At 45.5% G+C, this 17,105-nt stretch overlaps 1 protein-coding gene across 5 annotated transcripts in view; it reads right to left on the bottom strand.

The window, feature by feature from the left end:
* SLCO2B1 (solute carrier organic anion transporter family member 2B1) overlaps window positions 1–17,105 on the bottom strand; it is a 218,952-nt gene that overhangs the window by 100,619 nt on the left and 101,228 nt on the right. For all 5 annotated transcript variants that reach the window (XM_077298837.1, XM_077298836.1, XM_077298835.1 and 2 more), the window contains exon 3: window positions 2,737–2,874. In XM_077298837.1, coding sequence (XP_077154952.1) covers window positions 2,737–2,874 — 138 coding nt within the window. The remainder of the gene's footprint in view (window positions 1–2,736; window positions 2,875–17,105) is intronic.

Raw genomic sequence — 17,105 nt, 5'->3', positions numbered from 1 at the left:
CAGGCTGCAGATGTGAAATGTCTACATTGTAACTAACGTACAGTTCTATTAGCAAGAGTTGGGCAAGATGGATTTTCTGACTATTTTATTTCAATACCGGTACCCAACATAGTGCCACTGTCGTCCATGTGGCTGTGTTTAGAACTGCAGCTCATCCCCATTGAAAGCTGAGCTGAAGTACAAGGTAAAGCCAAAAGGATGAAAGCAGCAGTAAGTTGAGTGCTACTTCTTGCAGCAGTAAGTTGAGTGCTACTTCTTGCAGCAGTAAGTTGAGTGCTACTTCTTGCAACAATGCAACTCCTTCTTTCTGCTAAGTACAGACTAATGACATCAATGTTGTCTCACAGAAAGCCTTTTTATGTTTGTGTCATCATGGTTACTATTGAGGCAGGAGGCCTGGCATGTTCCAGCCATGGACATGGGGTGTGAGATTGCTCAGCTTCCTTCTATAATAGAAAGACTGATACTCATTGTGCACTTTGCAGATGAATCAATGAGAAAAACCCTTGCATTTTTTTGATTGTCACAAATTTCAACATCAATTAATGTTAAACTGCAACTTATCTTGTGAGGAATAGCATACGTAACACTTCCATGAAGAGGAGCATGAGCAGATATTGTGGTTTCATCACTAAAATCTCATGTAGCATGCAGTCATTTAAAAAAAAAAATTTCATAGAGGTCAGAGTCAAGAGTCTGGCACCAAGTAAGGCCTCCCCCCATTGTGAGATTTTGGGGTGAATCATAATGCCTGTCCACATGGGCAATGTCCTGGCCAAAAGTCCCTTAATCAATTGGAAAGATAATTGCTTCTAAAATAATAAACAGATAATCCATCTAAATGGTATCAAGTCAAAAAGATTAAACTGGCCCGAGAATATAGCAGAGTATGCCCTGGTGGACCAAGGTTTGGTCAGAATAATGGGCCATAAAAGGTCTAGCGAAAGACAAGTCCATTTGGAGGTGACTCTGGAGCAATCTCTTACCAGTAAAGTATCTTTCTTATGAGATAATGCAGTAATAACACACCATATATAATGATAATAGTAAGGATTACAATATAACTTTACGGAATGATCTGAATAGAAGGAAGAAGGACCTCACAATCATCTCAACTGGTGGCCTCAAGGGGTAAAAGGCGAATACTAATGACTAGGGATGAGCAGACCCAAGGAAGTTCAGGTTCGTCAGGTTCGGCTGAACTTTAGTCCAAAGTTCGGTTTCAGTACCAGAACTTGGCAAACAAATGTGGATAGGAAAATTACTAATAAATAACAGATTAAAAAAATATACAAAATAATAATAATCTTGAACCGGAAGACAAAGGTCCAAGTGGAGGAGTGGAACAGTTCCTTGCATGTGTAGTTTACTGTACTTGTTAATAAATAAATACATGAAAAAATGATGTGGGGTTGACTAACTAATCAACCACAAAAACTATTACCCAGATTGCTACCACAACAGGGCAATCGGGAAGAGATGAGGCTAAGTGCCAGAATTGGAGAATCTAATGGACGCGACATTTCTGGGGTGGCTGAGGGTTGGTCTTATTAGGCTGGGAAGGGGCCAATATCCAAAGACATTCCAGCCTATCAATATCAGCCCCCAGCTGTCTACTTTGCCTTAGCTGGTTATTAAAAATAGGGGGACCCCATGTCATTTTTGGGTGGGCGGTCCCCCATATTTAATAACCAGCAAAGGCAAGGCAGACAGCTGGTCCATGGATATTGGCCCTTTCCCAGCATAATAAGACCAGCTCACAGCTGTCTGATTTCTTTCGGCTGGTTATTAAAAATACGAGAGACCCCTCGTCATTTTTTTCATTATTTATTTATTTTACACAGTCCTATGTATGCTTGGCATGACTGTGATGACTGCGGAAGTGCCCACAGCCTAAATGTTTGTTGATTGGCTGCGCTGCAGTCTTTTAACAAGCTTTATTAAGCACCTGAACTCCGAACAATATAACAAACTTTTCACGGACTACAGTACGAGTTGGCTCATCCCTACTAATGACTATGGTGTTCTTCATGCTGACTTCAGAGGGGCACAAACGGAAAGATTAGATGCAATTCAATTCACACAGGAAATAAATATAGACCCCTTGACCAGAGCAAAAAAAATAATTGGGTCAGGTCTGAGATCAAAATTTATTTAGACTATGTGGTTCTGAGGTCTGAATTACGTAGGCATAGTCAGGGGTCTGTCTATTTCTATTGATCTGGGATCTGGGTTTATTATGCAATTGATTTAGAATTCCTCCTGAATGTTGGGGTCAGTAATGGTCTATGGGTTGGATTTACAGTTTAAAACAATTTAGTAGCCAAGTATATGAGACCTGGTATGGAAGATTAGGGGCTTGATTTCTAAACTTATTCTGAAGTCTATATTCGTTGAGAAGGTCTGTAGTTTATAAAAGGTCTAGACTGAGTTCAAAATTCATATTGGGATCTGGATTTTGATGCTTCCGTTGGACCATCCTACATTTTCTACTCATGTGGAGGATAATGGATGTTGGATTAGCGTTTTTGTTTTGTCATCCCCCTACATAATAATTTGGGGAGCAGCACATCACAGTAGAAGGGTCGTCAGTCAGCAGAGTCTGAAGATGTGGATACATTTGGAGGACTGTGGCTGCAGGAGCTGGTCGTTGACTTGGACAGAGGATCTGGGCATCTTCTGGGTGTTTGGAGCAGCATTCCAATGGAATAGCATTTCTGGGTGGGTTACAGTCACCTCATTAAAGGAAGCAAGAATCCCAGATGTCTGACTGGAGAGCCCAAATCGTTTCTCGATGGTGGAGATTGAACTTTTGAGGTAGCCGGAGAGGAGGAGCTGAGAGAGTTGGAGGAGACCATGGCAAACCACGAAGACCTGAAAGAATGAGAAATGTTAATCAGTTTATATGAGAGATGAAAGCAATAGAGCAGAGGACAAACTGATGATACTCAGAGGATGCGGAAAACTAAAGGGACAAAACGTTCAATACAACCCTGCAACAAAATGTATTATACAGTGTGTCTGTAAAGTCATGGTGCACTTTTGGCGCCCTTTCTCTGGCCCAATCAGATCACACCTGTTCATGACAGATTTCAAGAACCAATCAAACAACATAAACTCATTTAAGCTGTTGCTGAGCCCCCAGTCAGATTAACCCCTGATAAACTAAACTCTGATTAATAAACTGCCAGGTCTGTGACATCATGCAACCACTATCGTTAGGATGTGTGGAGGGCAACAAATGGAGCCCACATCGAACTGCACTGAATAGGTGTGAAACTGGGAGAATTTTTCTTTTATTTGGAGCAGATTTCACATTTCTATCGTCTTTTGTTGCTTCCAGTGACTGGTCAAAAGTGCACCATGACTTTACGGACACACTGTAGTCACAAATACTTACATTAGAGTAATAAATCTCCCCGATTGTGTCACTGTCCTTAAATATTATTACTATGTTGTATCCAAAAACTATTATTACGTAACAACTAGAAATGTCAGGCATACTAAAAGATGTAACTTAGGATCAGTAATGTAATGTAATGTATATACACAGTGACTGCACCAGCAGAATAGTGAGTGCAGCTCTGGAGTATAATACAGGATGTAACTCAGGATCAGTAATGTAATGTATGTACACAGTGACTGCACCAGCAGAATAGTGAGTGCAGCTCTGGGGTATAATACAGGAGGTAACTCAGGATCAGTAATGTAATGTATGTACACAGTGACTGCACCAGCAGAATAGTGAGTGCAGCTCTGGAGTATTATACAGGAGGTAACTCAGGATCAGTAATGTAATGTATGTACACAGTGACTGCACCAGCAGAATAGTGAGAGCAGCTCTGGAGTATAATACAGGATGTAACTCAGGATCAGTTATGTAATGTAATGTATGTACACAGTGACTGCACCAGCAGAATAGTGAGTGCAGCTCTGGAGTATTATACAGGAGGTAACTCAGGATCAGTAATGTAATGTATGTACACAGTGACTGCACCAGCAGAATAGTGAGTGCAGCTCTGGAGTATAATACAGGATGTAACTCAGGATAAGTAATGTAATGTATATACACAGTGACTGCACCAGCAGAATAGTGAGTGCAGCTCTGGGGTATAATACAGGAGGTAACTCAGGATCAGTAATGTAATGTATGTACACAGTGACTGCACCAGCAGAATAGTGAGTGCAGCTCTGGGGTATAATACAGGATGTAACTCAGGATCAGTAATGTATGTACACAGTGACTGCACCAGCAGAATAGTGAGTGCAGCTCTGGAGTATAATACAGGATGTAACTCAGGATCAGTAATGTAATGTATGTGCAGCGCCCCAGAGTCCTGGTCGTTGCAGTACTGTGGCTCCGCCACTATGGGGAGCTATGGTGCGTCTGATGGCACTGAAGGAGTTCATCTGATCAGGTATCACAGACACCAATACATTTCACAGCTGGGCCTCCGGGGGGAGCTAAGGGTTCTATTCACTAGGCCACTCCCCACCATAGTGGGTAAACTGGGGGTCAGGCAGGAAGTTAGATCAGAAAGCTGACTGGGTTGGAACCAGGCAACACCTTGTGGCAGAGGGTGTTGTGGGGGAAGATGCAGTAGGGTCTCTGTCAGGGGTGGGATCCTGACAGAGGCTTGGCAACTTGAACGACCGTAACGGGACCGTGCCTGCTCCGGGTAGCGGCGGTGCCCAAGGAAGGATTAGAAGAGAGATAGATTGTGCTGAGTGAGAAACGAGATCACGCAAAAGGAGAAATACCAGTAGGAGTCGTGCTGTAAGACCGAAGCAACATCCTACTGAGGCGCACTACCGGTGGCCGGAACGCCGAGGGAGTATCATAACATTCAGCTTCAAGCAATACTCCAAACAGCGGCAGGACAGTCAGTCTAAGGCGGGCTGTCTAACTTAAATCACCTATGCAGTCTTGGGGGGCAACTTGTGGAGAGGGGCGACTCTAGGGTCCCGGAAGAGCTCCGAGCCTACCCGTCAAACGGGTACCGTCCCAACCAGAACACCAGGGAGGGACGGAGGATTAGCAGAACATCATCTAATCGAGTTGTGAGGGAACTTAAGAAACAGACACAACAGTTGTGGGGACTTTCTGTACACGATCGCGGATGGCCTGCGTCGTCTCTCCCACGTACAGCAGGCCACATGGGCATTTTAATAGATAGATAACCCAAGACGAGTCACAGGTGAAAAAATCGGGGACATGAAAAATTTTACCGGAATGAGGATGATGGAACGTGGGGCCTTTGAGGACATTGTGGCATTGGGAACAGTGGAGACAAGGAAAAGTTCCCTTACGTGGGTTTTGCAGGAAACGTTGGCGAGGTACAGATTTATTGGTGCCTATATCAGCTCTAACCAGGGAATCCTTAAGATTGGGGGCTCTTCTGAAACAGGGGAGAAGATATTTAGGGACCTCTCTTCTCATGATGACAATTTGTCTATATATTCTACAAAACCTAACCATGACATGTTATCTCTTTGCTCAGAGACACCATAATTATTACCCAGATTGTTGTGAATTTGGATTCTGGGCTCCCCCGGTGGCCGCTTGTGGAATTGGACCTGTCATCCTCTTTCCTGTTTCACCTGATTCCATCAGTAGTGGGTGTCGCTATTTAAGCTCATTTCTCTGGTGGTTTCTTGCCGGTCAACAATGTTATCTGATGCCTCTCAGTGCTTGTTCCTGCTTCTAGACAACTACTAGATAAGTTGGACTTTTGTCCATGTTTTGTTTTGCCTATTTGTTCCAGTTCACAGCTGAAGTTTTGTTACTGTGTCTGGAAAGCTCTCGTTGATCAGGGATTGCTACTCTGGCGTTATGAGTTAATGCCAGAGTTTAAGGTAATCTCTGGATGGTGTTTTGTTAGTGTTTTTCTGCTGACCATGAAAGTATACTATCTGTCTTCTGCTATCTAGTAAGCGGACCTCAAATTTGCTAAGACTATTTTCCTGCTGCGTTTGTTGTTTCATCTGAACTCACCGTCATTATATGTGGGGGGCTACTGTCTTCTTTGGAATATTTCTCTAGAGGTGAGCCAGGTCTTATATTTCCCTCTGCTAGCTATTTAGGTCTTAGGCCAGAGCTGGGCATCTAGCGATAAATAGGAAATGCTACCTGGCTATTTCTAGTTGCGCGGCAGGCTTAGTTCATGGTCAGTATAGTTCCATCTTCCGAGAGCTTGTCCCTCTATAGGCTTGCTATGATCTCTGCCTGCAGAGATCATGACAGTTTGACCGGCCAGTAAAGTGTTAAAGACCCAGGTTGAGAAAGGAGAGTTATAAGAAGTCTGCTGAAATTTTTTTTTTTTTTTCTCCTCCAGTCTGCCTTGCTGCAGTCTTTTCTCTCTCTCTCCTCCTAATCTCTGTATGCTCTGTGTGCACCTGACAATAATGGATCTCCAGAGTGTAACTGCGGGTTTGAATAATCTCATCACGAAAGTACAAAATTTACAAGATTTTGTGGTACATGCTCCGGTATCTGAGCCGAGAATTCCTTTGCCGGAGTTCTTCACAGGGAATAGAGCTAGCTTCCAGAATTTCCGAAATAATTGTAAGCTTTATTTGTCCCTGAAGTCTCGTTCAGCTGGAGACCCTGCTCAGCAGGTTAGGATTGTGATTTCCTTGCTCAGGGGTGACCCTCAAGATTGGGCCTTCTCATTGCCAGCAGGGGATCCTGCGTTACGCGATGTGGATGCGTTTTTTCTGGCTTTGGGCTTGCTTTATGAGGAACCTCATTTGGAACTTCAGGCAGAAAAAACTTTGATGGCACTATCTCAGGGGCAAGACGAAGCTGAAGTTTTCTGCCAAAAATTCCGTAAATGGTCTGTGCTTACTCAGTGGAATGAGTGCGCCTTGGCGGCAACTTTCAGAGAAGGTCTCTCTGATGCCGTTAAGGATGTTATGGTGGGGTTCCCTTTGCCTGCAGGTCTGAATGAGTCCATGACAATGGCTATTCAGATTGATAGGCGTCTGCGGGAGCGCAAACCGGTGCACCATCTGGCGGTGTCTATGGAAAAGACGCCAGAAAGTATGCAGTGTGATAGAATTCTGTCCAGGAGCGAGCGACAGAATTTTAGACGGAAGAATGGATTGTGTTTCTATTGTGGGGATTCTACTCATGTTATATCAGCATGCTCTAGGCGTACAAAGAAGCTTGATAAGTCTGTTTCCATTAGCACCATTCAGTCTAAGTTTATTTTGTCTGTAACCCTGATTTGCTCTTTGTCATCCATTGCCACGGACGCCTATGTTGACTCTGGCGCCGCTCTGAGTCTTATGGATTGGTCCTTTGCCAATCGTTGTGGTTTTGATTTAGAGCCTTTGGAGACTCTTATTCCTCTGAAGGGGATTGACTCCACCCCATTGGCTAATAATAAACCACAATACTGGACACAAGTAACCATGCGTATCAATCCGGATCACCAGGAGATTATTCGTTTCCTGGTGCTGTATAATTTACATGACGATTTGGTACTGGGATTGCCATGGTTGCAGTCTCACAACCCAGTCTTGGACTGGAGAGCAATGTCTGTGTTGAGCTGGGGATGTAAGGGTATTCATGGGGACGTACCTTTGGTTTCTATTTCGTCGTCCATTCCCTCTGAAGTCCCTGAGTTCCTCTCTGATTATCAAGACGTCTTTGACGAACCCAAGCTTGGGTCGTTACCTCCGCACCGTGAGTGCGATTGTGCCATAGATTTGATACCGGGTTGTAAATATCCAAAGGGTCGTTTGTTTAATTTGTCTGTGCCGGAACATGCTGCTATGCGGGAATATATAAAGGAGTCTTTGGAAAAGGGACATATTCGTCCATCCTCTTCTCCCTTGGGAGCTGGGTTTTTCTTTGTCTCAAAAAAAGACGGCTCTTTGAGACCATGTATTGATTATCGGCTTCTGAATAAGATCACTGTTAAGTATCAATACCCATTGCCATTGCTTACTGATTTGTTTGCTCGTATAGAGGGTGCTAAGTGGTTCTCTAAAATTGATCTTCGTGGGGCGTATAATTTGGTGCGGATCAGGCAGGGGGATGAGTGGAAGACCGCATTTAATACGCCCGAGGGCCACTTTGAGTATTTGGTCATGCCTTTTGGTCTTTCTAATGCCCCTTCAGTTTTCCAGTCTTTTATGCATGATATTTTCCGCGATTTTCTGGATAAATTTATGATAATATATCTGGATGATATTCTGATTTTTTCTGATGACTGGGACTCTCATGTCCAGCAGGTCAGGAGAGTTTTTCAGGTTCTGCGGTCTAATTCTTTATGTGTGAAGGGGTCTAAGTGCGTTTTTGGGGTCCAGAAAATTTCCTTTTTGGGGTATATTTTTTCTCCCTCTTCCATTGAGATGGATCCCGTTAAGGTGCAAGCTATTTGTGACTGGACTCAGCCCTCCTCTCTTAAGGGTCTTCAGAGATTTTTGGGCTTTGCCAACTTTTACCGCCGATTTATTGCTGGTTTTTCGGATGTCGTTAAACCACTGACTGATTTGACCAGACAAGGCGCTGATGTTGCTAATTGGTCCCCTCATGCTGTAGAGGCCTTTCAGGAGCTTAAGCGCCGTTTTGCCTCTGCCCCTGTGTTGCGTCAGCCTGATGTGAATCTGCCTTTTCAGGTTGAGGTTGACGCTTCGGAGATCGGAGCTGGGGCAGTGTTGTCGCAGAAAGGTTCCGACTGCTCCGTCATTAGGCCTTGTGCCTTCTTTTCTCGCAAATTTTCGCCCGCAGAGCGGAATTATGATGTTGGGAATCGGGAGCTTTTGGCCATGAAGTGGGCGTTTGAGGAGTGGCGCCATTGGCTCGAGGGGGCTAGACATCAGGTGGTGGTATTGACTGACCACAAAAATTTGATTTATCTTGAGACTGCCAGACGCCTGAATCCTAGACAGGCGCGCTGGTCTTTATTTTTTTCTCGCTTTAATTTTGTGGTGTCATACCTACCGGGTTCTAAGAATGTTAAGGCAGATGCCCTTTCTAGGAGTTTTGACCCGGACTCTCCTGGTAATTCTGAACCCACAGGTATCCTTAGGGAGGGAGTAATTTTGTCGGCCGTTTCTCCTGATCTGCGACGGTCCTTGCAAGAGTTTCAGGCGGATAGACCGGATCGTTGTCCGCCTGATAGACTGTTTGTTCCGGATGATTGGACCAGCAGAGTCATCTCTGAGGTACATTCTTCTGCATTGGCAGGTCATCCCGGAATTTTTGGTACCAGGGATTTGGTGGCAAGATCCTTCTGGTGGCCTTCTCTGTCACGAGATGTGCGAGTCTTTGTGCAGTCATGTGACGTTTGTGCTCGGGCCAAGTCTTGTAGTTCTCGGGCTAGCAGACTGCTGTTGCCCTTGCCTATTCCTAAGAGGCCTTGGACACACATCTCGATGGATTTTATTTCAGATCTGCCTGTTTCCCAGAAGATGTCTGTCATCTGGGTGGTCTGTGACCGTTTCTCTAAAATGGTCCATTTGGTTCCTCTGCCCAAGTTGCCTTCTTCTTCTGAGTTGGTTCCTCTGTTTTTTCAGAATGTTGTCCGATTGCACGGTATTCCTGAGAATATTGTTTCTGACAGAGGTACCCAATTTGTATCTAGATTTTGGCGGGCATTCTGTGCTAGGATGGGCATAGATTTGTCTTTTTCGTCTGCTTTTCACCCTCAGACTAATGGCCAGACCGAGCGGACTAATCAGACCCTTGAGACATATCTGAGGTGTTTTGTCTCTGCTGACCAGGATGATTGGGTTGCTTTTTTGCCATTGGCAGAGTTCGCCCTCAATAATCGGGCCAGTTCTTCCACCTTGGTGTCCCCGTTTTTCTGTAATTCGGGGTTTCACCCTCGATTTTCCTCCGGTCAGGTGGAATCCTCGGATTGTCCTGGAGTGGATGCGGTGGTAGAGAGATTGCATCACATTTGGGGGCAGGTTATGGACAATTTGAAGTTGTCCCAGGAGAAGACTCAGCGTTTTGCCAACCGTCATCGTCGTGTTGGTTCTCGGCTTTGTGTTGGAGATTTAGTGTGGTTGTCTTCTCGTTTTGTCCCTATGAGGGTCTCTTCTCCTAAGTTTAAACCTCGGTTCATCGGCCCTTATAGAATATTGGAGATTCTTAATCCTGTTTCTTTCCGTTTGGACCTCCCTGCGTCCTTTTCCATTCATAACGTTTTTCATCGGTCGTTATTGCGCAGGTATGAGGTACCTGTTGTACCTTCAGTTGAGCCTCCTGCTCCGGTGTTGGTTGAGGGTGAGTTGGAGTACGTTGTGGAGAAAATTTTGGACTCTCGTGTTTCCAGACGGAAACTCCAGTATCTGGTCAACTGGAAGGGTTACGGCCAGGAGGATAATTCTTGGGTCAATGCATCTGATGTTCATGCTTCTGATCTTGTTCGTGCCTTCCATAGGGCTCATCCTGGTCGCCCTGGTGGATCTGGTGAGGGTTCGGTGCCCCCTCCTTGAGGGGGGGGTACTGTTGTGAATTTGGATTCTGGGCTCCCCCGGTGGCCGCTTGTGGAATTGGACCTGTCATCCTCTTTCCTGTTTCACCTGATTCCATCAGTAGTGGGTGTCGCTATTTAAGCTCATTTCTCTGGTGGTTTCTTGCCGGTCAACAATGTTATCTGATGCCTCTCAGTGCTTGTTCCTGCTTCTAGACTACTACTAGATAAGTTGGACTTTTGTCCATGTTTTGTTTTGCCTATTTGTTCCAGTTCACAGCTGAAGTTTTGTTACTGTGTCTGGAAAGCTCTCGTTGATCAGGGATTGCTACTCTGGCGTTATGAGTTAATGCCAGAGTTTAAGGTAATCTCTGGATGGTGTTTTGTTAGTGTTTTTCTGCTGACCATGAAAGTATACTATCTGTCTTCTGCTATCTAGTAAGCGGACCTCAAATTTGCTAAGACTATTTTCCTGCTGCGTTTGTTGTTTCATCTGAACTCACCGTCATTATATGTGGGGGGCTACTGTCTTCTTTGGAATATTTCTCTAGAGGTGAGCCAGGTCTTATATTTCCCTCTGCTAGCTATTTAGGTCTTAGGCCAGAGCTGGGCATCTAGCGATAAATAGGAAATGCTACCTGGCTATTTCTAGTTGCGCGGCAGGCTTAGTTCATGGTCAGTATAGTTCCATCTTCCGAGAGCTTGTCCCTCTATAGGCTTGCTATGATCTCTGCCTGCAGAGATCATGACACCAGATGTTGTATATACTTTATTTTCTTATTTTATTTTTTTTCGGTTCTTTGTATATATTTATTGGTGGTGTCTCACCTTATGTTGTAGTAACTGATGAAGGTCCTGCCTTTTGGACCGAAACGTTTTGTGGTGTACTACATTAAATTCTTCATTTGAGCATCCATAGCACAAAAGAAAAAAAGATGAAATGACGGTCCAACTCAAAAAAATAAATACAAATAAACTTTTATTTATACATAATATGACCAAAGTGCAGGGAAGGAAAAATCGGCACTAACAGAAAAACACTGAAAGCAGCAGCAGGAGGCGCATGCCCAGGACCATGTCCACTAAGTACATATTAGTCTAAAAGACAAGGTTCTCGTAGAAAATAACTAAGTAGACGGTACAAAATAATCACTAGAAAATTAGGAAAAATAACACAAAAACCCAGTATTATTCAATACATATAGATTGCGGCAAGAAAATCGATAATCCGCAACAATGCATAGCTATAATCAATTGGCGAGAGATCACACAGCCACAAGACCATTCTAACTAGAGTGATATATGCAGGATAGCTGCAATGGGTATGACCGTACACATGTGGAAACAAGATCACCAAAGATCTGGCTACAGCTAGTGTGCTTGTAATCATATAGCAAAAAATCATTGAAACTAATAAAAAGATAACACACGCTGAGCTCATAGAAAGCACTAAGGCCAACCATGTATGACAGTAATACCCTGTAATATACCAGCCACTAGAATCGCTGAAGTAACTCACCGCACAAAGAAGACAATGGTGCCTGGGGACCCGGAGGCGCGTCCCCAGGCACCATTGTCTTCTTTGTGCGGTGAGTTACTTCAGCGATTCTAGTGGCTGGTATATTACAGGGTATTACTGTCATACATGGTTGGCCTTAGTGCTTTCTATGAGCTCAGCGTGTGTTATCTTTTTATTAGTTTCAATGATTTTTTGCTATATGATTACAAGCACACTAGCTGTAGCCAGATCTTTGGTGATCTTGTTTCCACATGTGTACGGTCATACCCATTGCAGCTATCCTGCATATATCACTCTAGTTAGAATGGTCTTGTGGCTGTGTGATCTCTCGCCAATTGATTATAGCTATGCATTGTTGCGGATTATCGATTTTCTTGCCGCAATCTATATGTATTGAATAATACTGGGTTTTTGTGTTATTTTTCCTAATTTTCTAGTGATTATTTTGTACCGTCTACTTAGTTATTTTCTACGAGAACCTTGTCTTTTAGACTAATATGTACTTAGTGGACATGGTCCTGGGCATGCGCCTCCTGCTGCTGCTTTCAGTGTTTTTCTGTTAGTGCCGATTTTTCCTTCCCTGCACTTTGGTCATATTATGTATAAATAAAAGTTTATTTGTATTTATTTTTTTGAGTTGGACCGTCATTTCATCTTTTTTTCTTTTGTGCTATGTATATTTGATGATAGGCCCTAAGGGTCAGTGGTCACTTTTTTGGTACGGATGGTCGTTGTATTGCACGTTACCATGGTGACTAGTTCTATAAGCTTCTATTTATTTGAGCATCCAAGTTGAGTGCAAGGTTTTCATTTTTTCCATTGTAAGGTGTGGGAACCTACCTTGGCACCTCCATCCAGTAGTGCACGCGCTCTTGTTTATTGCACCAGCAGAATAGTGAGTGCAGCTCTGGAGTATAATACAGGATGTAACTCAGGATAAGTAATGTAATGTAATGTATATACACAGTGACTGCACCAGCAGAATAGTGAGTGCAGCTCTGGAGTATAATACAGGAGGTAACTCAGGATCAGTAGTGTAATGTATGTACACAGTGACTGCACCAGCAGAATAGTGAGTGCAGCTCTGGGGTATAATACAGGAGGTAACTCAGGATCAGTAATGTAATGTATGTACACAATGACTGCACCAGCAGAATAGTGAGTGCAGCTCTGGGGTATAATACAGGATGTAACTTAGGATCAGTAATGTAATGTATGTACACAGTGACTGCACCAGCAGAATAGTGAGCACAGCTCTGGGGTATAATACAGGATGTAACTCAGGATCAGTAATGTAATGTATGTACACAGTGACTACACCAGCAGAATAGTGAGCACAGCTCTGGGGTATAATACAGGATGTAACTCAGGATCAGTAATGTAGTGTATGTAGTGTTGAGCGATACCTTCCGATATCGGAAAGTATCGGTATCGGAAAGTATCGGCCGATACCATCAAAGTATCGGATCTAATCCGATACCGATACCCGATCCCAATGCAAGTCAATAGGACGAAAATATCGGAATTAAAATAAACCCTTTCTTAACTTGTAGGTTCATTCTACATGAAGGAAAACAACTAAGAATAATGTAGGATGTATTGGGGGACGTGGCGGAGACATTAAAGGCACAGAGGTTTAGCCCAATCTAATAGAATAGCAGGATTTTGTTTTGTTTTTTATGACGTTCGGCGTTAGAAAGATTTTGACTATGTTAATTTTTTTTTTATTTTGTCAGATATTGATGTTTCACTACTTCCACGCCCTTCACCTTCTTTTTTACTTCTCCCACACTTTCTTCTTCATTATCCTCATCATCAGCTTCCTTGACATCAACTTCTTCACCTTATTCATCTTCTTCTTCATCTTCTACCTATTATTTTTTTTGTTACATTGTTCATATTCTTTTTATTTTACTATTATCTTCTTCATATTCAACTTCTTCATCATATTCTTATTTGTGACAGGCATTCCCGTACTTGTTATCTATAAAAGTTTGAAGATTACACCTTCCGTTCTGCCTGTCACAAAACAGTTACATTTGTCCGCGTTCAGTTTGGCCTGCAGCATCAGGCTTTATCCAGGGGCACCACGAGGAGGAACGGACTCACCCCCATACACTGCTTAGTTTTCTTCTGCTTATAATTTATATAATATCTTTTGCTCTGATATTTAGTCTTATGCTTAATGTTCTTCTGCTCTTTGTTCTGCAGCCTCTTGTTCTTCTGCTTCTCGGTCTTCCAGGTCGTCGTCGTCTCCAGGGTCGTCGTCTCCGGGGTCGTCGTCATCGGGGTGGTCTTCAGGGTCATCGTCTCCAGGGTCGTCATCATCTCAGTGGTTGTCGTCTCTGGTGTCGTCGTCATCTTAGGGGTGGTCTTCCGGGTCGTCGTCTTTAGGGTCTTGAACTTGGAAATGTAGCAGAAGGTACAAGAAGGCTGAGAAAATGCCGAGAAACAGCTGATGGAACTGGAACTCGGATGGCTACCTGAAGGTCCAAGAGCCAATGGAACTACCGAGGACCAGCTGACGTTACTGAAACCCGGTTACTAAGCAGGAGGTACCCGTGCCTGAAAGCACTGCCAAGGACCACCTGACGTTGGTGGAACTCGGATACCCAGAGGGAGGCACCTAAGCCAAAGGCTCTGCCCGCAACCAGCTGACGGTACTGGAACCAGGATGGGGAGCAGAAGGTACAAGAGCAAAAGACACTGCCGAGAACCAGCTGACGGTACTGGAACCCGGATGGGTAGCCGAAGGTCCAAGAGCCAATGGAACTACCGAGGACCAGCTGACGTTACTGGAACCCGGTTACTAAGCAGGAGGTACCCGTGCCTGAAAGCACTACCAAGGACCACCTGACGTTGGTGGAACTCGGATACCCAGAGGGAGGCACCTAAGCCAAAGGCTCTGCCCGGAACCAGCTGACGGTGCTGGAACCAGGATGGGGACCTATTCAAGCTTGTCTTCCTAGAGCCCCAACTAGCGGTGTTGGAACAAAGGGTCAGCAGGGGGAGCAGAGTGTAGGCCGAAGCCTGCACTGGAGGCATTTGTAGGTCTGTTGTGTCTGCGTGGCTGTTGCAGGACACGTTGCCGGCTACACAGCAGGGGAACAGCTGGCGGTGCTGAACCCCACTGACACATTGGCTGGTGTTTATCTCTGTGCAGCTAGCAGTACCGGGCCCCAACTGGTGGTGTTAGAGCCCAGGGTCAGCAGGAGGAGAGGGAGCAGAGTGTAGGCCGAAGCCTAATTGAACCAATTTTAAAAGTAACCTTTAACCCCCCCTCAGGTGTTACAAAGTAGAAGAGCCACACCTTATGCAGCAGTAGTGCTGCACAAGTCAAAGGTTGCTCTTTTAATTTTGTTCCTTGCACAAGCTGAATGAAACACGTACAACAGTTTGGCCCTTATAGAGTCAATCTGTCTTGGAGGCGGGAGTTCCCTTCGTAATGAGACGCAGCACAGCTGGCAAAAATACCACCTTGGTGCTTGGCGCGGCCTCCTGAGCATCGCATTTTGCTGTACAGGAGTCTGCGTTGTTGCGTTATCCCTTGGCCATGCGCTGCCCGTCTTCTGACATCATTTCATGTCGGCTGGTGCGGTTCGCGATGCCCATGAATCCCAGCCCCGCAGTGTCTTAACAGTGTTTCACACTGCGGGGCTGGGATTCATGGCCTGGCGCAGTACATAGGTTCGCCTCTCGCTCGTGTCCTTACACCTGCTACAGACTGTGCGGCGTCAGCTGATCCCTTATCGCATGCCACGGCCATGAAGCCGCACAGTCTGAAGAAGGCGGAAGGAGATGAGGGACAGGCGAAGAAATGCACCGTTCATGCCCATCAATCACACCCTCGCAGTCAAAATAAATAAGACACCGAGGGGCGTTGTGTCGGGCAGGGCGGCCGCAGAGGCGCAGCCAGCCAAACAATGATGTCAGAAGAAGGGCTGTGCTACCAAGGGGGTTGTTGCGTGTCATTACAAAGGAAAGTCACACCTCAGGGACGTTTTAATGTTCTCAGGGGACACATTGTAGACGTGTTCTGTTCCACGTGTGCAAGGAGAATAAGGTTATGAGCCACCTTGCACACATGCAGCATTACTGCTGTACAAGGTGGCTGTAAAACATACAAACACGTGGGGGAGGGGGGACAGGTTCCCTTCAATTTCAGTTCTTGCGTCTGCGTGGCTGTTGCAGGACACGATGCCGGCTACACAGCAGGGGAACAGCTGGCGGTGCTGAACCCCACTGACACATTGGCTGGTGTTTATCTCTGTGCAGCTAGCAGTACCGGGCCCCAACTGGCGGTGTTAGAGCCCAGGGTCAGCAGGAGGAGAGGGAGCAGAGTGTAGGCCGAAGCCTGCACTGGCGGCAGCTTTGTGTCTGCGTGGCTGTTGCAGGACACGATGCCGGCTACACAGCAGGGGAACAGCTAGCGGTGCTGAACCCCACTGACACATTGGCTGGTGTTTTTCTCTGTGCAGCTAGCAGTACCGGGCCCCAACTGGTGGTGTTAGAGCCCAGGGTCAGCAGGAGGAGAGGGAGCAGAGTGTAGGCTGAAGCCTGCACTGGCGGCAGCTTTGTGTCTGCGTGGCTGTTGCAGGACACGATGCCGGCTACACAGCAGGGGAACAGCTGGCGGTGCTGAACCCCACTGACACATTGGCTGGTGTTTATCTCTGTGCAGCTAGCAGTACCGGGCCCCAACTGGCGGTGTTAGAGCCCAGGGTCAGCAGGAGGAGAGGGAGCAGAGTGTAGGCCGAAGCCTGCACTGGCGGCAGCTTTGTGTCTGCGTGGCTGTTGCAGGACACGATGCCGGCTACACAGCAGGGGAACAGCTGGCGGTGCTGAACCCCACTGACAAAGTGGCGTGTGTTTTGCTCTGTGCAGCCAGCACTTCCGGACAGCAACTAGCGGTGTTGGAGCCCGGGCTCTGCAGGTGGAGCAGAGTGTAGGCCGAAGCCTAATTGAACCGATTTTAAAGGTAACCTTTAACCCCCCCCTCAGGGGTTACAAACTACAAGAGCCACAGCTTGGGCAGCAGTAATGCTGCACAAGTCAAAGGTTGCTCTTTTAATTTTGCTCCTTGCACACGCAGAAAGAAACACGTATAACATTTAGGCCCTTAAGCAGTCAAACTGTTTTGGAGGCGTGAGTTC

The sequence above is a fragment of the Ranitomeya variabilis genome, chromosome 3, assembly GCF_051348905.1.
Source record: "Ranitomeya variabilis isolate aRanVar5 chromosome 3, aRanVar5.hap1, whole genome shotgun sequence".
Lineage (NCBI taxonomy): Eukaryota > Metazoa > Chordata > Amphibia > Anura > Dendrobatidae > Ranitomeya > Ranitomeya variabilis.
This window is presented reverse-complemented; position numbering and strand designations above follow the sequence as displayed.